The 25,661-nt window shown below is 42.5% G+C and overlaps 1 protein-coding gene across 2 annotated transcripts in view; it reads right to left on the bottom strand.

The window, feature by feature from the left end:
• LOC125992619 (mitochondrial 10-formyltetrahydrofolate dehydrogenase) overlaps positions 1-25,266 on the bottom strand; it is a 60,859-nt gene extending 35,593 nt beyond the window's left edge. Inside the window, exons 1-10 of one of the 2 annotated variants that reach the window (XM_049761719.2) lie at positions 25,050-25,266; positions 19,108-19,252; positions 10,644-10,878; positions 6,845-7,010; positions 4,404-4,505; positions 4,084-4,173; positions 3,040-3,174; positions 1,941-2,066; positions 1,710-1,801; positions 1,293-1,437 (exon numbers count right to left, since the gene is read on the bottom strand). In XM_049761719.2, coding sequence (XP_049617676.1) covers positions 1,293-1,437; positions 1,710-1,801; positions 1,941-2,066; positions 3,040-3,174; positions 4,084-4,173; positions 4,404-4,505; positions 6,845-7,010; positions 10,644-10,878; positions 19,108-19,252; positions 25,050-25,097 — 1,284 coding nt within the window. In that variant the 5' untranslated portion in view covers positions 25,098-25,266. Of the gene's footprint in view, positions 1-1,292; positions 1,438-1,709; positions 1,802-1,940; positions 2,067-3,039; positions 3,175-4,083; positions 4,174-4,403; positions 4,506-6,844; positions 7,011-10,643; positions 10,879-19,107; positions 19,253-24,373; positions 24,513-25,049 lie in introns of those variants that run through there. The other variant, XM_049761720.2, reaches the window with a different exon arrangement.
• Positions 25,267-25,661: the final 395 nt, after the last annotated feature.

A 25,661-nucleotide genomic window follows, 5' to 3' on the forward strand; every position in this document is an offset into this window, starting at 1 on the left:
GGAAGAAAGCCATATCGAGAATCCAGTCCAACCCAGCGGCGCCTGGAAAGCGGACTTTAAACCCATGATGATGATGATGATGGTGATTCTCATTTGCAATATCAACCTATCTGCAGATAGCAAAGGATAAAGTTACATATTTACAAGTTCATTTACAATGGTAATGGTTCGAGGAATGTCGGTGCAAATATTCGGCCCTTATACAATTTCATCTAACCAAATCTGGCCCGCTTTGCAAAAAGTTTGGACACCCCTGTGATATCATTTTCAGTCAACAGCAAGTGGGAGCACAACACAAAATGGCAGCCTCCTAAAATGGATAAACGGGTGGATTTTTCTGCATGATTCATATGTATTTTACAAACGTAATATCCAGAAAATGGTGTTCAGACTAATGGGGTGACTTCATTTGCGCTTCAAGTCAAGATTCAAGATTTTTTTCAAGATTCAAGAGTTTTTATTCGCCATGTTTGAGCGTACCAAACAAGGAACAAGTTCATATTATTTATATAGTTCTGACTCCTACTCGCAAACAAGTCACAAAGGGTTTCACAGGACCACAGTGGTCAATCATTGATGACATTCCATCATCCAAACTCACCAATTGGGGAAGGAAAATTCAGAATCCAATTTTGTGGAAAATGTAGAAACCTTAAGAAGAGATGCAGGTTTTAACATATGTAAAAAGAAGGGCTGTCACTATTGACTATTTTTAGAATTGATTATTTTATTGATTATTCCATTGATGAATGAAATCCAGTATTATTTCAGCGTATTGAAAGTTTTTTTCCCCATTTGCTATTTATTAACCAATTATTTTTGTTTATTTAGTATTATTTAGTGATTAAAAACAGTTAAGCAGTATCACATACAAAGGATTGATGGTAATTGTTAGCCAGATGTTTGCAAATGTCTTATTGTGATCAAACCCAAAAAGATCAATCAGTCTGCGTTCATGAAATAATTAAATAATTATTACTTTTGAGAAGGTGAAATAAGACCTTTTTGTTAGATATTTAGTTAAAAATTGTAAAAAAAAATTACTCGATTTTTTTTAAATACAAGGCAATTATTTTGATCATCGTTTTGTTGTCGATTAATATTGATAATATAATTATCTATATTACTTTAGTATTAATTTTCTAGTTTATTGTTCCATTTACAAATAATATCCAATTCCAATATTCCAGTATCCCGACGTGGATGAATCTTTTGAACTGCTCGTTTATTATTTCGATAATTACAGACTGAAACCTTTTGTTAATTGAAAAAAAATATATAGATTGACTTACGTGATCAATGATCAGTTCATCCTCCTGTTCTTCACCTCTCAATATACGGACAAACATCTGGATGAAGTCCTGAAAGGTGCTTGCCATGTAAATGTCCTCATTCTGCAGGAGGACACCAGCTCGCTGCTTGACCTCCTCCACCAACCTGGACAGAGGAACCACTGCTTAATATCAGCTTCAAGTTATTTATTGGCCTTTCAAGAGTAAAAACGACTTCACTATTTTTCAGAAAATCCTTATAAAACAGAGTCCAGTGCAGCAATTCATGCAGCGATTTCAACGTTAGGCGTATAGACGGGTAAAATATTGGAATACCTCAAAAATTAAAGACTTGAAGTTTAAAGTTACGTAAGCTATTTTGGTTATTGTTTCATTAACAGATGAGTACCAAACATGTTGCTCTTCTAATCTCCTTACCTGACCACATCCATGGACGCAGCTCCGGACTTGAAAAAGTCCGTCGTGTCCTCAATAGCTGGGACATTACTGAGAATGCCCTTCCAGATGTTCTGTCATAAAAAAAAAAAAAAAAAAAATTCAAGGCCACCTCATTTGGATTCACAACACAGTGGTGGATCAGTGGGGAAAAAAAAAGGTTGAAAAACAACAACATGCGTGCTAATATTGGTTTGCAGGAAATGAACTTACCCTCATCTCATTTACTATTTCTTTTTCGCCATCAGTTAATTCCACACTTTTAGTTTCACCAGTGGAGAAGTACTTTGAAGCAGGTATCATTTTTCCATCTTCAAACTGAAGATTCTTAACGAGAACCTAGCAAAAAAAAAAAAAAAAAAGCATAAATTGTAGTTTTTCATTGTTTTTATTTTGCTTTGGGGTTTTTCTCTGCTATTTGCAGCCAGATCAGCATGAGCAAGCGTAAAATCTTATAGAATGCCAGTTGTAACTGCCGAAGTCTATATGTTTCGCCACTAAGCAAAAGCTCTTGTAGCTCTAGCAATAGTTGAATGTTTTACAAGGTGCCCAACTTATTTTTGTGTGAATTTGTTTTTCTTTTCTTGTTATTTGTATGTAATTTGTAGCAGTGTATTGTTAATATAAAGTTGCAAGAGAAACCAAAAGTAACTTCAAGGGCGCTTCCTGTTTCCGGCTAAAGAATCGGGAGTCTGACGTAATGAAACAGCGTGATAAGAAACAGCCCGACCTCGTGCGTGTTACCGCAAAGTTAAGAAGTTAAGTAGTTCAAGTAAAGTACAAGTTTGTTCACTTGTAGGCCAAAGTGGTACGCATGTTTTACTTTTGTATTTGATGTGTATGTTTTGTCTACGTTTATGTTATGCTCGTTTGTCTCACCAGTTCTACGGTATGGCTGTGATGTAAATGAAAGCTAAGCTCACAGTAAACATCAGTACCAAGGAACTCTTAAAGTCCCAATGATCAAAGTCCCAATGTCACACACATTGAAATTTGTCCTCTGTATTTAACCCATCCCCATGTGATTTTGATCCATCCCCTGGGGGAGAGGGGAGCAGTGAGCAGCAGCGATGTCGCGCTCTGGAACCATTTGGTGATCCAACCCCCCAATTCCAACCCTTAATGCTGAGTGCCAAGCAGGGAGGCAATGGGTCCCATTTTTATAGTCTTTGGTATGACCCGGCCGGGGTTTGAACCCACAACTTTCCAGTCTCAGGGCGGACACTCTACTATTAGGCCACTGAGCTGGTTGTCTTGTCTTCTTTGTTAACGAGCTGGCATACCAGTAATTCTGTAAGAGAGGAGTACTCACTGCTTTTCCATCTTTGCCATGTATGACAAGCCCATTTTCTGTCACCAGACTTTGACTGGAAGCTCCTTCGATGTCCAGTGGCTGGCCAGCCGGCACTGACCCTTGTAAGATTGATGATCCATATAGAGTGACACACTGGGGGGGTTAGAGAAATATGTAATTGACCTCAAATTGACCTCAAATTGACTTCAAAGCAAAATGTGTATTTAGTGATATGATTTTCAAGAATCAAAATAAGCCTTGCTTTATTAGTGGATTTTTACAAACTGAATGTCAACAAATGAATAAAGAAAGACCATGAACAGGATTACTTTTATTTCCTCAGTTTGTTAGACTCAGAAACCAATAAAATAAAATCACTGTTTCATCCATTATTCACAGGTAATTTCAATTTCGACTCTTTCAAGGAAAACCATAAAAAGGGCAATTTTTGTTTGGTTTTTGTTTGATCTTTCAAGGCTCACAGAATATTGTTGTAAGGAGATGTAAATACAGAAACTACAGAATGAGAGAATCAACTCTTCTTTCATCACAGAAAAATTTTGTTACCTTATTCTATTTTTAGTAATTAGCAACAGCATAACCTTTTGAGAAACTTAGTTGAAATGGTCGAATTTCTAGCGACAAGAGATCTAATACTGCCATCTGCTGGCCATAAGTTTTTTTGCATCTTAATGAACAAACTATCCATCCATTTTCTATACCGCTTATCCCCACGGAGGTCCATCCCAGCAGTCATCAGGGGGGACACCCTGAACCGGTTGCCAGCCAATCGCAGGGCACAGAGGCGAACAACCATTCACACTCACACTCACACCTAAGGACAATTTGGAGTGCTCAATTAGCCTACCAAGAAAGTCTTTGGGATGTGGGAGGAAACCGGAGTGTCACAAGGGCACTGACACCCCTGAAATATGCTTGCTGCCCCAGGTGCCAGACCAGACTTTTCTAATGTTTCCGGGAATTTTTCTGCCATATCTCCCCCCTCTCCATATACTGAATGCTTATCAGCATTTTCCGTTTCTGTTCGTTTTGCGGACCCACCTTGCCATCAATAACAGTCCAGGCACCAGGAATTTTGTCATGGCCACGTATCCAGTTGTGAATTGCCTCAGCTGACTGAGCCAGATTGAGCTGATGGAGAAAATAAAAGTACTTAAATCCAGACAAAGAACATTACACATAGAGGCGGACGAGCTAATCTCTCCACCACCGTACCACAACAAAAAGTCAGAACCAAAATGAAGAACATATGACTTTTTGTGCTTCAGTTGTTTAGATTTCAACAAAGTTTCTTGCAGACTTCCGGTTAGGATTGTGTTCAAAGTTTCCAATACATAGACAGCTGCTATGTAACACCTCACCTTGGCATTGGCTTTCTTCTGTATGCCTTCATAACTTGCACCTTCCTCTGGCTGTGGGATTCGTGGGGCCTTGCCATCAGCAACAAGCTGCACTGCCTCAACCTATTTTGTAAAACAGACTGCAATTAATTACTTTAACAACATATGCATCTATTTTATACAGATTTCAAGCAATCGCAATCTTAAAATCCAGAAATTTATTAATTGCGTGTGGGAAAGCGAAGGTAGGCAGATGCTTGTAATTGAATATTTGTCAAATTGTTTGTAATATACTCAACCTTTGTGGCTCATCTACAAAGTATAAAAAACAGGACGACAATTCAACTTCAGACAGACAAAAATTAAAATAATCAATCCATTTAACCTTATTAACCACAAATATGTACACAATGTGGGCTTTCCAAACAATCTAAGAAAGCTGACATGAAAGCTAACCGTAACCCTAAGTTAAGTCTGTTTTACTTAACTTTTGTACAGTCCTGGCTATGTAAATTTTGACTTTTCGTTGTTTTTTTACAATTGTAAAATACGCTACTCAGGAACACCAAAATATATTGCTGCAGTTTGATTATTATTTTGATGTAAATAAACAGCCACCACCATACAATCCCTGGTTGTTGTTTTTTATTTGCAGTTAATTATTGGCTGATGCCTGGAAATGATGGACATGACCCTGAGTTTCGTAATCACGAAAGGTGTCGTTTGTTTGCTAAACCTAATAGTTGAAATACAGCATTGGAGTCGGTAGTTAATGAGTGTTCATTTCAAAACCTTTCCCACTGTAAGTTGTGCATTAATGACCAGAGTGAAAAGTTCAATGGGATTGCGTCATTGTTTTTGTCAAGTGGAGCAGGATTGAGAACCCAAATGCAGGAAAGTGAGGCTGGAGTACATGCAAGGGGTAATTTAATATTAATGAAACAAAGAGCAGAACAACTCACTGGGATAATTACAAAAAAAAGTTACCAGGAATCCAAAACAGATAAAAAGTACAGTCAAAAACTCTACATGCGATTGTTGAATTTTTCAATATTTGACTCAACATCTGAAGTAATTCCCAACATACGACATCATCAAGGTTAGCCCGTTTGATGGCAGCGGGTTGGGATGACGTCAGCGTCACGTTATCATTTCCCAAGAAGGCTAACGCAAAGTAGTAATGGTGAAAAAGGGAGAAGGTGATGATTTCCTTAAAATTAAAACAAGAAATAAAAAAAAAACGTGAGCGCGGAGTGCTTGAGTGATCTTGCGAAACAATATGGCCGGAACATGTCAACAATTTTGACGATCGAGCGACGACGATTAAGCAGAAGGAAGCTCTCAAAGCGGTCAAGCCATCCAAGGGGATCACCATCATCTCTAAACGTCGCAGCCCTACCTTGGAAAGATGGAACGCCTTTTTTTTTTTTTTTTTGGGGGAAATCTCCAAAGCGGTCGAGTGATGGTGAGGAGGAAAGTGAAGCCAAGAAATGACAGCCTGAATTGAGTGGATGTGAGGAGGGTGAAGATTAAATTTAAAAAGAAAACGTAAAAAATATATAATAAAAATGAAAATGCTAAGTTAGTCATAAGCTAACGTTATGTAAGTCAGATAAAAAATGAAAAATGGTAAAAATATATAAAAAAATATATGCCATATAAATAATTGCCATATATAAAAAATAAGCTAAGTTAGTTTGAAGTTCACATACTGTAAGTTACAGTAAGTTACGGAACGTATGTACGCATCTGTGTCTCTACAGTGACAATAAAAACCCCTTTTTATTGTTGTTGTTTTTTACATCTCTCTGATATAACGCATTCATTTTATTACTATGTTTATATTATATTAAGTATTTATTAAGGTGTTATCGTTGTTTTTTGGGTGTGAAACGAATTAAACAAATTACAGTGCATTCTTGAGGAACTATTTGTTCCAACATACAACTATTTCAACATACAAAGTAGGTCCCAGAACGAATTAAATTCACATGTAGAGATTTGACTGTATCAAAATAATCAACAGCATAAACAAACTTGAAACCAACAAGGACTGAACAGAGAGCAGGGAACTAAATACAGACAAGCTGACAAACACCTGGACAAGGCGCATCTGGCTGAGGGAGCTGATTGGAAGATCCAAGGGGCGGGGCTAACAAGACAGGTGGAAACAATAACCTAATGAGGCATACGCCAAAGAAAAGGAACATAAGCAAAAGATGACACTTACCAAAAGGGACATGAAAAACAAAGTCCAAATCAAAACCAAACAAGACCCTGCTGGTGATGTGCCTTCCTTATTAGCTGATGCATTAGCTTCACATCAGGTAACGAATGTTGGTTTACTATATAGTCTGCGGGAACTGCGTAAAACAGAAATAAAATGTGCGCCGCACCTTTTTGGGAATCGGTGTTTTGAAAACGTAACAGTAGAAAGATCACAATGACCTTTCAATGGTTACCATTGCTTTGATGCCTTCCGGAAAGAGGAACCGGTTGTAGAGTGTGTCTACAGTGTCATTGGGTTCAACAGCACACTCCCTCTGCAGCAAGATTGGTCCGGTATCCAGACCATCATCGGCCCAAAATACCGTGAAGCCAGCTTTTTCATCACCGTGGATCAAGGTCCTGAGGACACAAAGGGCAGAAAAGGAAATTACAAATTACTTTATACAAGTGATTGGTGGAGATAAAATTGATGTAGAAGTTGGTATGCCTCTTTTGGGAATATAATAAAAATTTCTTTGATTCCTTGGTTTAATTTTAGAAAGTAGTTTTGGTTGCAAGCACCAGACTGATGCTTGTTGCGACTTCAAGCAACTTCAAAACATTTAAAGGGCTAGAGACACCGTATATGTATAAATCGGTTTTAGTTAGCTTATGGGCTTATAAATATAAATTGACGCTCGAAACAACGAAAAGGAAGCTGTTGCTCTGAAAAATATCATTTAAATTTGCCGCACAGACGAGTTTGACTGCACCGAGCCGCTAGCCGGAAGTGACGTCTCATGACGTCTCAAGTTGTACGCGTTTAGCTTCAGTGAATGTAAACAAAAAGAGAAGAGGGGCCAGCGCGGAGACGTCGGGCCAGGTTTGCGGCCAACCCAGCTTGCCTAGCCGTGCCTTCCATTATCCTGGCGTACATTCGTTCGCGGGACAACAAGATGGGTTGAGTTCGCCTGTTAGGATCCACGAACCGGACAGTGCGTGCCTGCTGTGTGCTCGTGTTCACAGTGGCCTGGTTGACTGTCATCTTTCCGGACTCTGCTGTGCATCGGGAGCGGTTAGCGTGCTATCACTCTTATTGTTCATCTTCTTGTTTTATTTTTCCTGTGTTGTTTACTTGTATGTGCGTTGTGAACGCTGTCTTGTCACCCTGGGATAGTGAGAAACGTAATTTCGATCTCTTTGTGTGTCTTGACATGCGGAGGAATTGACAATAAAGGAGACTTTGAGACTTTGACTTTGAAAAGTATGTCGAAGCGTGACGGGAGGGGCACAATTCAGAAAACGTGCTCAGCTCGTCGAAAAAATGCGATTTAAGAAATAAAATAAAAAATGTGCCTAAAATCTAAACCAAACGCTGCAGGTGGTCATGTCTTCATGTGCCAAGATCAACTCGGCACTCTAAAGCCCCCAAGAGCACTTTTTACTATGCCAACCTAACCAGAGTGACGGGAGGGGCACAATTCAGAAAATGTGCTCAGCTCAGCCCAAGTGAACTGCTAGATTCATCATATTCTGCGTCAAAAGACGTTTCTGAATCGGATAAAATGATGCTAATATTGCCGCTAGAAACGGAGCTGTCGCTATCATCTGCCATGTTGTTTGGGTTTGTTGATATCCAGATGTACAACTTGTGACGTCACAGTAATGGCGCCGCCAGTTTGGCTTCGTGCGGGACCCGATCGATAAACTGGCATTTCATTTCAGCTTTATTCTTAGTAATCGGTGTCCATTTTAATTTCCAATGCGGCAAATGTGTTCACTTTATACATTCTATCAAATTCCGTTCTAATTGAAAAAAAAGGGATATCTCTAGCCCTTGAAGCAGTGCTGTATTGACTTTTATGTTATCCCATTGATGCAGATTTGATCAATAAGAATGATAAGTTACTTTCATTTTTTTGATTATTTTACATTTATTGTTTTCCATTCAAATATTTACACACAACAACACAAGTTGCTTAAACACTGTCACATTTGTAAATAACTTACTTCTGCCATCATGCCATCACAGAGCACATTTGCATGTACTATTAATTTCTTTTGAGAGAGGTGAAATTCAGAATAAATGACTGGGATCATGTAGATCAGCGATCCCCGACCTTTTTAGCACCACGGACTGAACTTTTGTCAGACAATATTTTCACGGACCGGTGTTTGATGACGTCACGATTTTTGCAACGAAAACTTCTCAAAACAACTCTAGAAAATACAAATCAAATCAAATGTCCAAAGTATTAATAAATCAAATAATAACAGACTGCACATGGTTTTTAGAAGTTTTCTTTGCAAAAATCGTCCACGTTTGAACTCCAATTCCATTTCCGCAAAACAGACCAACCAAAGTCTTTTCAGCCAATCATATAGCATGACGTCTTCAATAGTGTTAGGGAGCTGATCTGAACACTGAGTGAATGTGGTGTCGGCTTTTAAGGTGTGGCGGATGAATTCAACAAAATAAAATGATACGACCGGCATAAAAACAATCGTATTGTGGTGCCAAAAGAAAGGAGAAGGAGGTGTGACGCAAAAAACTTTACTGAATATACTTGGAAAACGAGGAATAGAAAGAACACACACCACGCTATCAACACACCCTTCAACTCTTAGCTCCATGGTGGACTTCTGTATGCGAACACCTATGCAACTTTATTCGCAGCGTCCTCAACACATTGCGCCAACAACATGGTCTGGAAGTAGTCTTTGCCCAATGTTTTCGCTTCGCTGACGGTCCTCTGAATTATCAGCGGAAATGTTGGTGATTATCTCAAAGTTCCAGCTGAGAAAAACAGCTTCACAACAAGATGTTGCCACCAGGAACGCAGTACATGAAGTGAAAATCCATGAATACCGATAAAAATAAAACCTTTTTACTGTATTTTTCGGACTATAAGTCGCGTTTTTTTTCATAGTTTGGGGGGGGGGGGAGTTTTGCTCAGGAGCGATTTATATGTGAAATTATTCACAAATTTTCAAAATTCAAAACTCCGCGATGGAGTGAAACCGCGATAAACGAAGCATGATGTAGCAAGGGATTACTGTAATCTGAAATGCAACTGCGGCACATATGCGGCGGTGTTTTACATAAAGGACAAAGGATTCGATCACGGGATTTAATGACTTGGAGTGACACAGATGGTTTGATAAAAAAGTTGTTTATAATTATATGGGCCTGTGGAATATTTTGGAAGTGTAACCGCCGTCAGCGGCGCGCACCCGACATTGTTGACATAAAGGACGATCAATGGATTTAACGATTTGGAGTGACACAGATGGTTTGATAATATTATTGCTTATATAGTAGTTATTTGATATATAATTTATATATTGTTATATGGGCCTGTGGAATAATTTGAAGTGCAACCGCCGTCAGCGGCGCGGCGCGCATACCGCATTGTTGACATAAAGGACGATCGATGGATTTAATGATTTGGAGTGACACAGATGGTTTGATAATATTATTGCTTATATAATAGTTATTTGATATATAATTTATATATCGTTATATGGGCCTGTGGAATAATTTGAAGTGCAACTGCCGTCAGCGGCGCGCACCCGGCATTGTTGACATAAAGGACGATCGATGGATTTAATGATTTGGAGTGACACGGATGGTTTGATAAAGGTGTTATTTATGTTATAGTTATTTGGATAACTGTCAATGTTACGTCAGGCCCGTTCTCAGCTCTTCGTTTGTGTTTATGTCACGTTAGCATACCTATCGTTTAGCCTGTTGTTGCTCGTTCATGTCTGTGTTTGGTGTTGGATTTTGTCGAATAAATTCCCCCCAAAATGCGACTTATACTCCGGAGCGACTTGTATGTTTTTTTTTCACTTTATTGTGCATTTTATGGCTAATGCGACGTATATTCCGGAGCGACTTTTAGTCCGAAAAAAACGGTAAATGTGTTTGTGTTTTTTTTTATTGCCGTTTTTCATTGGTTAACATGAATACAGGAAGTTAATTTAAATAGTAAGTGAAAACAGGGAAAGACAGTGATGGACTGCTGCCCAATGGTCACAAAAGACTATTACCAGTTGATGGCTGAGGCTCCTCTGTGGAGTGGAAGGATGGAGGGGTGGTAAATGATGGAGCCATGCTTGGGATAATCGATGATGTTCATGGGGATGAACTGAGAGCAGAAAGGCATCACATTGATTTCAGCATCCACCGCCATGTAGGCCTCGACTACTTCTGGGATGGGTTTTCCTTTCACTCGCCACCGTGGAAACTTGAACACTGGTGTGCCATCCTTCTCTGCTGCCAAGGCTGAAAAAGCAAGTGACGGGAGTAAATTTCCCAAATTGACACTATCGTTTTAATTACCTTTTATGAAAATTGTTTTAGGGCGACTCGGTGGCGCACTGGGTAGCACGTCGGCCTCACAGTTAGGAGGGTGCGGGTTCGATTCCACCTCCGGCCCTCCCTGTGCGGAGTTTGCATGATCTCCCCGAGCCCGCGTGGGTTTTCTCCGGGCACTCCGGTTTCCTCCCACATCCCAAAAACATGCTTGGTAGGCCGATTGATCACTCCAAATTGTCCCTAGGTGTGAGTGCGAGTGCGAATGGTTGTTTGTCTCTGTGTGCCCTGCGATTGGCTGGCAACCAGTTCAGGGTGTCCCCCGCCTACTGCCCGATGACGGCTGGGATAGGCTCCAGCACGCCCGCGACCCCCGTGGGGACTAAGCGGTTCAGAAAATGGATGGATGGATGGAAAATTGTTTTACTCAGTCGCTTTGGTGCATTTGTCAGATCATGATTGAAATATTCCGAAGAACTTCTTTACCTCATCACTTGAGGAAATCAAAACAGCAGTTGCAAATGCTTTGGCACATTTTTTTAATATTTTGTTGTTTTGTGTATTTTTTTTTTTTGTACTTTGCAATGCTGCCTTTGCCTTTTTGTATCAGTGTTTTAAAATTAGTATTGTCGATCTGTTTATCTGTGTATTTCTGTATTTAACTGCTGGCACCTGAATTTCCCACCTTCCTTCCTACCTTCCTACCTACGCATCGATTAATCGACAAGGAATTGCTTATCACATCAATCAGTAATTATTTTTGATAATCTATGAATGGTTTGAATCTTTAATTTAAAATTATCCAAAGGGTCAAAAATTCAACTTCTCAACAATAAATACCCAATTTATGTAGCCCTGCTTGAAAGCTGATGAGCTTTGTGTTGAATCAAAGTAAAACATTTACTTTGGGAATCAATGATCAACATTTTTGGCAATAAATGTCCTCGAGGGTGCATGGGAGTTTGCTTAACCAGTCCACATGTGTTTTGTGGAGTTGGAGAAGGCGTTCGACCGTGTCACTCGGGAAGTTCTGTGGAGGGTGCTTCAGGAGGCCGGGGTGCCGAATCAACTGATAAAGACGGTTCGGTCCCTGTATCATCGATGCCAGAGTTTGGTCCGCATTTCCGGCAGTAAGTTGGATTCGTTCCCAGTGAGGGTTGGACTCCGCCAAGGCTGCACTTTGTCACCGATTCTGTTCATAACTTTTATGGATAGAATTGCGCAGTCAAGGCGTTGAGGGTGTGCGGTTTGGGTACCACAGCATTGCATCCCTGCTTTTGGCAGACGACATGGTGCTATTGGCTTCTTCAAGCCATAATCTCCAGCTCTCAATTGAGTGGTTCGCAGCCGAGTGTGAAGCGGCCGGGGTGAGGGTCAGCACCTCCAAATCTGAGTCCATGGTCCTCAGTCGGAAAAGGGTGGAATGCCCTCTCCAGATTGGGGATGAGATCCTGCCCCAAGTGGAGGAGTTCAAGTATCTTGGGGTCTTGTTCACGAGCAAGGGCAGGATGGAGCGCGAGATCGACAGGCGGATCGGTGCCGCATCGGCTGTAATGCGGTCTCTGTACTGGTCCATCGTGGTGAAGAGAGAGCTGAGCCAAAAGGCAAAGCTCTCAATTTACCGGTCGATCTACACTCCTACCCTCACCTATGGTCACGAGCTATGGGTCGTGACCGAAAGAACAAGATCCTGGATACAAGCGGCCAAAATGAGTTTCCTCTGCAGGGTGTCCGGGCTCTCCCTTAGAGATAGGGTGAGAAGCTCGGTCATCCGGGAGAGACTCGGAGTGGAGCCGATGTTGAGAGGAGCCAGATGAGGTGGCTCGGACATTTCATCAGGATGCCTCCTGGACGCCTCCCTGGGGAGATGTTCCGGGCACGTCCCGGGGAGGACCCAGGACGCGCTGGCGAGACTATGTCTCTCAGCTGGCCTGGGAACGCCTTGGGATGCGCTGGACAAAGTGGCTGGGGAGAGGGAAGTCTGGGAGTCCCTCCAAAAGCTGCTGCCCCTGCAACCCGACCCCGGATATGCGGAAGAAGATGGATGGATGGATGGATGGATGGATGGATGGATGGATGGATGGATGGATGGATGGATGGATGGATGGATGGATGGATGGATGGATGGATGGATGGATGGATGGATGGATGGATGGATGGATGGATGGATGGATGGATGGATGGATGGATGGATGGATGGATGGATGGAATGGAATCATAACTGATTTTTGTTTAAAATTAAGTCCTGTTGTTTAAATAAAGGATGGAAATCAAACATGTTTTAAATCGGAATTATTGATCAATTGCCAAAATAAAATATTAAATACAATTATTATTAATTATCATTAATAATTTGAAAATTAAAAGTGTGAGGAAACTGTTGCATAAAAAAAGCAAAAAATTATATTTTCGTAATAAGTGGCTGTTTATTATCAGTTTATTATCAGTATATATTTGCAACCACACATTTGAGTTTGTTTTCAAGTTAAAAGTACTGTTAAAAAACATTAAAACAAATGTTACGTATTCAATAAATAATACTGGTTCAAGCATTTCGGTGCATCTCACAATTCCAAGTTACAAACTGACTTCATGAGATTGGCAACCAAACAAATTCAAGACATAAGTCAGGGTGCCGCAGTATTAATCGCATTTTTAGGGCTGCTTACCAAGTTAATCGCTAAACCTTTAATCGTTCAGTTACAATTTTCCAATGGCCAGTGCTCCAACTCACGCCACACTTATCTTTACAAACATTTGAGGGTAAGGGGGGATAATGACAGGTTAGTCAGAAGGACATGACCACTGCTCACCAATAGTTGGAAAAACAGGACACAAAAATCCTTTTTGAGAGCAGTCAATGTGCATGACATGACCTCAACACGCAGAGCGCTGTCAAAACATACAGTGGGTCAACAGATGACATAGTCCATTGTGATAAGTTGATACTTTATACTACTTTAAACTCAGAAGATTACTTCAATAAATAAACAAGAACTCAAATTGTGAGGATAATATTTGTCAATAAGTGTGTAAGTGTTTTGAGTGTCCGAGTAACTGAGAGGTAAAAACCACATGACCTTGGCACCTTCAAAGAAATAAACGTAGCTCCTACACTTTTTTTCTGTTAACATGGCATCGATGGAACAGGCCAACCTTCAGAATTACATGAGCATTTAAGCTTCCGTCAGTCAATCTATGAACCCGAAAGTATTCAATACCATTTTTTAATCCCATACAGCACAAGTATCCTATTGAATAGTTACAGGTCAATACCACGCACCGATACCACTAGTATTTTTCATACATTAAATCTTCCTCCCCAAAAATGATTTTAAAAAATGACACATAAACACCTATATGTCCCAGTATAACAATTTTTCTTGGAATTACATGACGTTAATGGAAACATTTTCTACTTTTCCCATTTGTAGTTTCTGATGGTCACAAACGTTGCAAGTACCTTAAAATAAGGCTGGTATCTGCACCGATACCCGGTATCGCTGCTTGTTCATTCCTACTGACAACGAAATAAGACAAATGGACAAAGTAGAAATGCTCTGCAATATAGTTCTACTTTTTGTAAACAAAGGTCTGGCTATACATTTCTAGTTAAACAATGATTATAGAACTTTTTGAAAACAAATTTAATGGTGTTAATGGATTTTTGCGAATGAAAATGTAATGAAGATGTAAATGTCGAGATGTATTTGCCGTAATTGCTCACTTTTGACTGACAGTGGAAAATTTACAATAATTCTAAGAATATGTAACAACGTTTTCTCTGGCAAGTTTGTGAAGTTTGGGCCACAGAGAGTACTGAAAAAGCTTAGGCTTCGTAAACAAGAACGACCAGTTCAGTCAGTGAAGGTACTGAAGAACAACAAAGGCAATGTTCAAGTTGTGAGGAACTAGAGAAATAAATCAAGCTATGGGAAAAGTAATGGAGGCTAGTTAAAGCTAGGCTATTAAATGCTATGCTTTAGAGAGGATGTAGCCAAGCCATAGTCTTTCACATATTCCATATTTATCAGATATATCCATAAAGACCTTTAAGCCTTTTTAAGACGGTGGCCAGCAAAAGGTTTGATAGAAATATCTCGATCCATAGTGCCTTTACGTCCACGAATTATAGTAGCGTGTCTTTTTATCTACGTATTTTGTCAAGAATTTCAAGAGTTTCGGTATTTTATTTCTAATTCTTAAACCTTTCATGTATTCATTATTGAGTGTACAACGAAAATTACCCAATTTGTTCAATAAGAAGTAGTACAAGACCACAATTCAGCCTTGGTTACATGACAAAAGAGCTGTGTCCATGCGCACAGCCATTTTCCATCCATCCATCCATCCATCTTCTTCCGCTCATCCGGGGTCGGGTCGCGGGGGCAGCAGCTTTAGGAGGGACTCCCAGACTTCCCTCTCCCCAGCCACTTCATCCAGCTCATCCCGGGGGATCCCAAGGCGTTCCCAGGCCAGCTGAGAGACATAGTCTCTCCAGCGCGTCCTGGGTCGTCCCCGGGGTCTCCTACCGGTGGGACATGCCCGGAACACCTCCCCAGGGAAGCGTCCAGGAGGCATCCTGATAAGATGCACGAGCCACGTCATCTGGCTCCTCTCAACGTGGAGGAGTAGCGACTCTACTCCGAGTCTCTCCCGGATGACCGAGCTTCTCACCCTATCTCTAAGGGAGAGCCCGGACATCCTGCGGAGAAAACTCATTTCGGCCGCTTGTATCCGAGATCTCGTTCTTTCGGTCACGACCCATAGCTCGTGACCATAGGTGAGGGTAGGAGCGTAAATCGACCGGTAAATTGAGAGCTTTGCCTTTTGGCTCAGCTCTCTCTTCACCACAACGGACCGGTACAGGGTCCGCATTACTGCAGACGCTGCACCAATCCGCCTGTCGATCTCACGCTCCATCCTCCCCTCACTCGTGAACAAGACTCCAAGATACTTGAACTCCTCCACTTGGGGCAGGATCTCATCCCCGATCCGGAGAGGGCATTCCACCCTTTTCCGATCGAGGACCATGGACTCGGATTTGGAGGTGCTGACCCTCATCCCGACCGCTTCAGACTCGGCTGCGAACCGTTCCAGCGAGATCACGGCCTGAAGAAGCCAACAGCACCACGTCATCTGCAAAAAGCAGAGACGCGATGCTGAGGTCCCCAAACCGGACCCCCTCAACGCCTCGGCTGCGCCTAGAAATTGTCCATAAAAATTATGAACAGAATCAGTGACAAAGGGCAGCCTTGGCGGAGTCCAACCCTCACTGGGAATGAATCCGACTTACTGCCGGAAATGCGGACCAGACTCTGGCATCGGTGATACAGGGACCGAACCGCCCTTATCAGTTGGCTCGGCACCCCGTACTCCCGAAGCACCCTCCACAGAACCTCCCGAGGGACACGGTCGAACGCCTTCTCCAAGTCCACAAGACACATGTGGACTGGTTGGGCGAACTCCCATGCACCCTCGAGGATCCTGCCGAGGGTGTAGAGCTGGTCCACTGTTCCACGGCCAGGACGAAAGCCACACTGCTCCTCCTGAATCCGAGGTTCGACCTCCCGACGGACCCTCCTCTCCAGCACCCCTGAATAGACCTTACCAGGGAGGCTGAGGAGTGTGATTCCCCTGTAATTGGAACACACCCTCCGGTCCCCCTTCTTGAAGAGGGGAACCACCACCCCAGTCTGCCAATCCAGAGGCACTGTCCCCGATGTCCACGCAACGTTGTAGAGGCGTGTCAGCCATGACAGCCCTACAACATCCAGAGCCTTTAAGAACTCCGGGCGGATCTCATCCACCCCCGGGGCCTTGCCACCGAGGAGTTTTTTAACTACCTCAGTGACTTCGACCCCAGAGATTGAAGAATCCGCCTCAGAGTCTCCAGGCCCTGCTTCCTCAATGGAAGGCGTGTAAGTGGAATTGAGGAGGTCTTCGAAGTATTCTCCCCACCGACTCACGACGTCCCGAGTCGAGGTCAGCAGCACGCCATCCCCACTGTAAACAGTGTTGACGTTGCACTGCTTCCCCCTCCTGAGACGCCGGATGGTGGACCAGAATTTTCTCGAAGCCGTCCGAAAGTCATTCTCCATGGCCTCACCGAACTCCTCCCACGCCCGGGTTTTTGCCTCAGCAACCGCCGAAGCCGCGTTCCGCTTGGCCATCCGGTACCTGTCAGCTGCCTCCGGAGTCCCGCAGGCCAAAACGGCCCGATAGGACTCCTTCTTCAGCTTGACGGCATCCCTTACTGCCGGTGTCCACCAGCGGGTTCAGGGATTGCCGCCATGACAGGCACCAACGACCTTACGGCCACAGCTCCGGTCGGCTGCCTCAACAATGGAGGCGCGGAACATGGTCCACTCAGACTCAATGTCCCCCGCCTCTCCCGGGACGTGGGAAAAGCTCTGCCGGAGGTGGGAGTTGAAGCTCTTCCTGACAGGAGATTCTGCCAGACGTTCCCAGCAGACCCTCACAGAGCGTTTGGGTCTGCCAGGTCGGACCGGCATCTTCCCCCACCATCGGAGCCAACCCACCACCAGGTGGTGATCAGTTGACAGCTCCGCCCCTCTCTTCACCCGAGTGTCCAAAACATGCGGCCGCAAATCCGATGACACGACTACAAAGTCGATCATCGAACTGCGGCCTAGGGTGTCCTGGTGCCAAGTGCACACATGGACACCCTTATGTTTGAACATGGTGTTCATTATTGAAAATCCGTGTCGAGCACAGAAGTCCAACAATAGAACACCGCTCGGGTTCAGATCAGGGGGGCCGTTCCTCCCAATCACGCCCTTCCAGGTCTCACTGTCATTGCCCACGTGAGCATTGAAGTCACCCTGTAGAACGATGGAGTCCCCAGAAGGAGCGCTCTCCAGCACTTCCTCCAGGGACCCCAAGAAGGGTGGGTACTCTGAGCTGCCGCTTGGTGCATAGACACAAACAACAGTCAGGACCCGTCCCCCCACCCGAAGGCGGAGGGAGGCTACCCTCTCGTTCACCGGGGTGAACCCCAATGTGCAGGCGCCCAGCCGGGGGGCAATAAGTATACCCACACCTGCTCGACGCCTCTCACCGTGGGCAACTCCAGAGTGGAAGAGAGTCCAGCCCCTCTCGAGAGGGCTTGTACCGGAACCCAAACTGTGCGTGGAGGCTAGTCCGACTATATCTAGTCGGAATCTTTCTGCCTCGCACACCAGCTCGGGCTCCTTTCCAGCCAGAGAGGTGACATTCCATGTCCCAAGAGCCAGCTTCTGCAGCCGGGGATTAGACCGCCAAGGTCCCTGCCTTTGGCTGCCGCCCAGCTCACATTGCACCCGACCCCTTCGGCCCCCCCCCCCCCCCCCCCCACAGGTGGTGAGCCCATGGAAAGGGGGACCCACGTTTCCATTTCGGGCTATGCCCGGCCGGGCCCCATGGGCGAAGGCCCGGCCACCAGACGCTCGCCTTCGAGCCCCGCCTCCAGGCCTGGCTCCAGAGGGAGGCCCCGGTGACCCGCGTCCGGGCGAGGGAAAACAAAGTCCATTTATGTTTTTCATCATAAGGGGCTTGGGTGAGCCGTGCTTTGTCTGACCCCTCACCTAGGACCCGTTTGCCATGGGTGACCCTGCCAGGGGCATGAAGCCCCCGACAACATGGCTCCTAGGATCATAGGGGCACCCAAACCCCTCCACCACGATAAGGTGACGACTCGCGGAGGGGACATTTTACAGCCATTTTATTAAGTAATTAAAACATTTCTACAAAGAGACAATATCAGGAACATTTATACTAATATTTTAATTTAATGCCATTTGGTGGCAATGACAGCAGAAATGGCTAAGATTTTGTAAGATCTGGTTTGTCATTTGAAAAAAATACAAACATATTCAACATGTAAATAAGCTTTTATCCAATAGTGTCTTTGTCTTAATCTTATCTGGACAACAGCTTCGCTCTGATTGATTAATTCCCAATATGTGGGATTTGGGAGCCCAATGTGTCCCTTCATTGATTTGGCTTTGTTAAAACTCACCGGGCCGTGGGTGGATTTTTTTTCCCTATTTGTATTTTATTCTATTCTAGTTGATTTGGCTTGACAACTTTAAGACACGTGTGTCAAAAGTACTACTTTGTAAAAACAAAAAACATTAGTGTATGCATTTTCTTTTTACTTGTCTACACAAAATGAAAACAAATAAGTTCCTTACTTACCAAGAGGATCAGCCTTGCCGTTTTGATCAGGTACAGTAAACACACCAACCACCTTGTGACCCTGTTTCCTCAGGTTGCTGTACACTTCCTTGCCAAACAAGCTCTGGCCAATTATAGCTAGCCTGAGCTTATTCTGGAAGTGATTCTGTAATAGGAGGAGAAAATAAATTAATTTCAGGCATTGTACAAATTGTAACCGACCCCCACACACACATACCGTAATTTCCGGACTATAAGTCGCGTTTTTTTTTTCATAGTTTGGGTGGGGGGGTCGACTTATACTCAGGAGCGACTTATATATGTTTTTTTTTCACAAATTTTTACTTGATTATCAAGACATCACTTACTTACAAGTATAGTTGACCACTTCCCATGTTATTTTAGTATAGTTGATCACTTCACATGCTTTTATATCTTTATGTTGAACATATTCAAAACTTAAAAAATAGAGAAAACATCAAATAAAGCAATTAACACTTTAAAGCACCATATCCAAGTCCACTGTCTGCTGTATGTACACTTGCTCCAGTTTTGCTCCTCTTATATTTATTATTATTATTTGTTTGTATGTACACTTGCTCCATTTTTGCTCCTCTTATATTTATTATTATTATTTATTATTATTTGTTTATTTATCATTTATTCAACACTCTTATTTATTCATTGTTTGTGCCTTCTTGTTTTTTTTTTTGTGTTGCTTGTATACATATGCGTACTATCTCACCGTGGGATAGTGGGAACGCAATTTCTATCTCTTTGTGTGTCTTGGTACATGAGAAAAATCGACAATAAAGCAGACTTTAACTTTGATAAAACAACCAAATAAACATAACAAAAAACTACATGTGAAAAAAAATTATATTTTCAGACGAAACTGGATGAGGGCGCTCTAAATTTCACCGTTGGCCGTGACTCATCAACTGGGTGGGCTTAAGACAAATGGCACCAAAAAGAAACTCATATTTTTCAGATTACAAACTTGAAGTTGTAAAATATGCAGCTGAAAACAGTAATCGAGCAGCAGAAAGAAAGTTTGGAGAACCGTGATGTATCAAGGGATTACTATTTCAAGTGACGTCAGTGGCACGGCGCAGCGCGGCGGTTGTTTACATAAAGGACAAACGTACCCACCAAAGGACTACCGGCATCATTAGCGGTGATCATTTCTAAGTGACACAGAGGACAAAGAGTTTGAAGGAATTAAGGATTTGGAGTGACAGAGAAGGTTTGAAAAACTATTATGGCTTTTACGCACGCCCAGTCCTACTCTACTGAGTCGGGGGCCGGCGCTCGGCCGAGTGGCTGTCCGCGAACGGTGCATGGGGCTCGGACCATTACGCACGCCTGGTCCTATGCCATGGAGCTCTCGTGTCTGGAAGTCCACGCCGCTACACGCTTGGAAATTTGTTTTGTTTAATAAAGAGCCGTTTACCAAACCCACGTCTATCCTTGTACTTTGTTAACGCTACAATATACTAGTTATATACTAGATCTGTGGAATAAAGATGAAGCCGACGTCAGGGCGCACGCGCGGCGATGTTGACAAAGGACGAGGAATTTGATCGATGGATTTAAAGTGCACGGATGGTTTGATAATATTATTGCTTATATTATAGTTATTTGAAATATAGTTTATCTATCGTTATATGAGCCTGTGGAATATTTTGAAGTGCAAGCGCCCTCAGCCGCGCGCACCCATTGTTGACAAAGAACGATCAGTGGATTAAATGAATTGGAGTGACACAGATGATTTTATAAATGTGTTATTCATGTAATCGTTTTCTTTAATAACTCTATATGTTACGTCAGGCCCATTCTCAGCTCTTCGTTTGTGTTTGTCACGTTAGCATACCTATCGTTTAGCCTGTTGCTATCGTATCGAACGATCGATGAATTTAATGAATTGGAGTGACACTGATGGTTTTATAAACATGTTATTTATGTAATAGTTGTCCTAAATCACTCTATATGTTACGTCAGGCCTGTTCTCAGCTCCTCATTTGTGTTTGTCACGTTAGCATACCTATCGTTTAGCCTGTTGCTATCGTATCAAACGATCGGTGAATTTAATGAATTGGAGTGACATCGATGGTTTTATAAACATGTTATTCATGTAATAAGTTGTCCTTAATCACTCTATATGCTACGTCAGGCCCGTTCTCAGCTCTTTGTTTGTGTTTGTCACGTTAGCATACCTATCGTTTAGCCTGTTGTTGCTATCGTTTAGCCCAGGTATGGGCAAACTACGGCCCGCGGGCCACATCCGGCCCACGGGACCGTTTAATCCAGCCCGCCAACCCTAAATAAATTGTATTATTAAACTTTTTTTTTTTTTCCGGTCATTTTGCCTGCAATGACTGCGTTTCCCCAGTAGATGGGAACCACTCGCCTGCGCATTTACTACCGGAAGCCTTGTCAGAAAGCTCGGTGCACACTCACAAGTGCGTGTACGTACTCAGTAGTACGGAAATAGCGCACTCGCGCTCTATTTGTATCAGTGCCGAATTTAAAGCATGGGCTGTGACGACAGCATTCTTGTAATTTGCGCGCTGAGCTTTCGGATACAGTTTTACGCTAAAGCCACCCACAAACCTTCTCCTGGAATCCTTCCATTAAAATGAGTCGCCCAAGGAAAAGCAAGGTGGACACTGAGTGCCGAGTGTTTAAAAAGAGTGGCCAATTTGGCTCGACGTACGCGACGTGACGTTCAGCCACATGAACATCAATAAGACCAAGGAAATCATTGTTGACTTCCGGAAGGGTCACACAACACACCTGCCGCTGATCATCGACGGTGCTGTGGTGGAGAGGGTGAGCTGCACCAAGTTCCTGGGGGTGCACATCAGTGAGGACCTCTCCTGGTCCGAAAACACCTCGTCACTGGCAAAGAAAGCTCAGCGCCGCCTGTACTTCCTGCGGAAGCTCAGGCGTGCATGTGCTCCTCAGGCAGTCCTGTCTACATTCTACCATGGCACCATTGAGAGCGTCCTCACCAGTTGCATCGCTGTCTGGGGTGGTAACTGCACTGAACAGAACTTGAAGGCCCTGCAGCGCATAGTGAATACGGCTGGTAAGATTATTGGTGCTTCGCTCCCCTCCCCGAAGGACATTTACACCTCCCATCTCGCCCGCAAGGCAACCTCGATTGCCAGAGATGTGAGTCACCCGGCTCACTCTTTGTTTGACCTTCTGCCCTCTGGGAAGAGGTACAGGAGCCTGCGCTCCTGCACCACCAGACTCGCCAACAGCTTCTTTCTCCAGGCTGTTAGGGCCCTGAACTCGCTACCCCCTTCTACGTAGCGTGCGGCACTGTTGCGCTATTTTCGGGAATGTCTGCTGTACGCGCACTTGCTCCTTTTTTTTCTGCTCCTCTTATTTATTTATTTATTGTTGTGTTATTTATTCATTATTTATTCAGCACGCTTTTGTTATACTTGTTTACTTGTTTGTCTGTTGTGAGCCATGTCTTGTCACCGTGGGATGGGGGAACGAAATTTCGGTTTCTTTGTGTGTCTTTGGCATGTGGAGAAATTGACAATAAAGCTGACTTTGACTTTGACTTTGACATCAACCCGTCACAGATCTAGGTAAACGGACCAACACCTCGGATCTCTCCTAAGAATTGCCACAACAAATTTTACTCCAGACTATGACACACTAGCAAAAAAAGGGAGACCAACACTGTTCCCACTGAAAATGAAGGGGAGGCTTTCAGGTTTGTTGTAAAAAAATTTGAATATGAGCTGTACAAATAGCAGGGATTGAAACTAGCGACCATTCTCATTTTCAAACAATGCAGGATGCTCAAGGACATTGATGCACCACCTGTTTGTGACTAATCTTAACCTTTAAAGTTCTTAAGGCTTACTTTAAGGAAGTGTTTCCCGTTTCCTCACCTCTGTTACCAGGTGTTTGTGAGATAAAACTCTGCTCTGATTTTCAAATACCCTTCACCGTGTTGCCGTTTTGATCACTTTATTTGGATGTATGCTTTCACCGATTCTTCAAGATGATATATTTGGTCAGAATGTTTGCCGTTTGATGTGATCTCATAAGATAAACATACATCTTTCATTAATCTGACTTGCAGGCACTGAAGTGATGGAGACTGTTATTCATAATAACAGTGTCGTATTTTATGAGAATCACTGATAGCAGTTTTTTAGGGATGTTTTTTTTTAAATGCTGTAAATAAATGCATTTGTTTTCAAAAAACTTTTTTTGAATATCCATGCTTTACTACCTACTAAAGGCCCAAATCTTTTATGCAATGACCTTTACAGGTCGTTTATATTACTTCATACAAACACTACATCCATCTGCTCCTGGTTCGGCCCCCCGGTCAATATTTAGAACCCAATTTGGCCCGCAAGTCCAAAAGTTTGCCCACCCCTGGTTTAGCCTGTTGTTGCTCGTTCATGACTGTTTTTGGTGTGGGATTTTGTCAAATAAATTGCCCCCCAAAATGCGACTTATACTCCGGAGCGATTTATATATGTTTTTTTTGTCACTTTTTGGGGCATTTTATGGCTGGTGCGACATACTCCGGAGCGACTTATAGTCCGGAAAATATGGTATATTGCAGATATACATGTATATAATGCACGTATAGTGGGTGGGGATGGATGGATGGATGGATGGATGGATGGATGGATGGATGGATGGATGGATGGATGGATGGATGGATGGATGGATGGATGGATGGATGGATGGATGGATGGATGGATGGATGGATGGATGGACGGATAAATGTGTTAGGGCTGTCACAATGCAATATTTTATCAGCAATTATTCTATCGATTTTTCAATCGATTAATCGAATAATTGAATATGATTTTATTTTGCATGTAGGTGTATCACAAAACAATTGTATTATTTAATGTAAAAAATCTTGTATTTTTGTGATAAGAGGGACTAATGCTGTACTCACCAAACTTTATAAGACTGATTCAGTTCATGTTCTCCGTAGTTAAGCAAATGTTGAAATTGCCTTGTTTTGATTAAACACAAAAGATAATATGTTTATACTTCGGGATTACTACTAAAATTAATGAACAATTACTGTTGAGAGGCTGACAGAGGATTTGGACTGTTCTGAGGTAAAAAAAAAAAAGATGAATTTGACAGCTTTAAAATAGAGTTAAAATAATGAAATAAATCATGAAATTTTTGTTAAACACATTTACTTAATTACATGTGTCACTGAAAATATAAAGCATTCTATGTATTGTGCTCTTTATATTCTATGTATTGTGCTCTTTATTACCAGACAACAGTTTTCCTTCCACCTTTAGCTTCATGGGAATGAACATTGGATGCAGTTGCGTTTGCCACTCTGTTCCATACATTGGGTTCCCTCGATGGCAATTCCAAGAAGCAAGATGTTTGCCTTACCAGTTGTGTTATCATAAACACTTATCATAAAGCATTTGCCATTGGCCAGAATAAGAGCCGAGAAAAGCTACTGGCTGACTGACGATGACGCCTTCACCCTCCCCATCTGTTCCAGACACGTGTAAAGAGAAAAGGGGCTGCGAGTTGGCTCTGTCAAGTGCACGAGGCAGCCGGTATCGTATAGCATGTTGCAAATGGTTCACAGCCACTATTCACTGATTATATTAGAATTACCTAAAATCTCAAATAATAGAAGCACTCGTTAAACAGGATCAGGCAGTAATTCCACGATTTCGAATATTCTTTGTAAGTCATGGACGGTCGCATCACTACCCTCCGTGATTATAAAAAAAAAAAAAAAAAAAAAACGTGCTGATGCAACTCCTCTACGTTTTGCAGTGTGCAACACAGTAGAGACAAATCCGTACAGCTATGGATTAATATGGGAAATATTCAAGTCTTTCTAAGCCTAAGCGATTTCGCATCAGTCAATGAATATGTGTCAGTGGCAAGTTTGTATGAATGCAACAAAAGCAGCTTTTACTCACAGAGGAGGTGGAAAATGTTCTGAAGACCTGGCTTGCTGTCGACAACATACTGGCGTTTTGTGTTCTTAAAAAGATGAACAAAATAAAAGATTAAAAGTGCGAGCTGCCAACAAATGTCCGTCCATTCAACAACCTGATACGTGTCAAGAGTGAGAGAGCGGCTTCTCGCTCTCCACAACATGCACGTAGCACCAAAGCGTACGTAGGTAGTATGCTAAGCGGTGTGCGTGCGCGTTCACGGTTTCCTACTCCGCGGGCACCCGCGTTTTTGTCTTTTTGAATTTACTTGACAATCATTAACATTTTTTATGGTTATTATTATTGCAGGAGCTAGAACTTAAACTCTTCTTGGATTGTCATCTTAATGTGCCATTTATGAATGTATATTTTTTCTATTTTTAAATAACTTTGACATCTTCAATTTATAATAAACAATCTCATTCGTATCAAGCTCGGGGGTAACAATTAAAATATATGCATTCAATGTACATTTATAAAAAAAATAATTCAATACTTCAATACAGTTTTATGAATGGAATTGTGTACAATTATACTAACGACGTATAATATATGTACGTATGTATGTTTTCAGTGGGCCTATCGCCTTTGCAG

The sequence above is a fragment of the Syngnathus scovelli genome, unplaced genomic scaffold, assembly GCF_024217435.2.
Source record: "Syngnathus scovelli strain Florida unplaced genomic scaffold, RoL_Ssco_1.2 HiC_scaffold_23, whole genome shotgun sequence".
NCBI classification, from domain to species: Eukaryota; Metazoa; Chordata; class Actinopteri; order Syngnathiformes; family Syngnathidae; genus Syngnathus; species Syngnathus scovelli.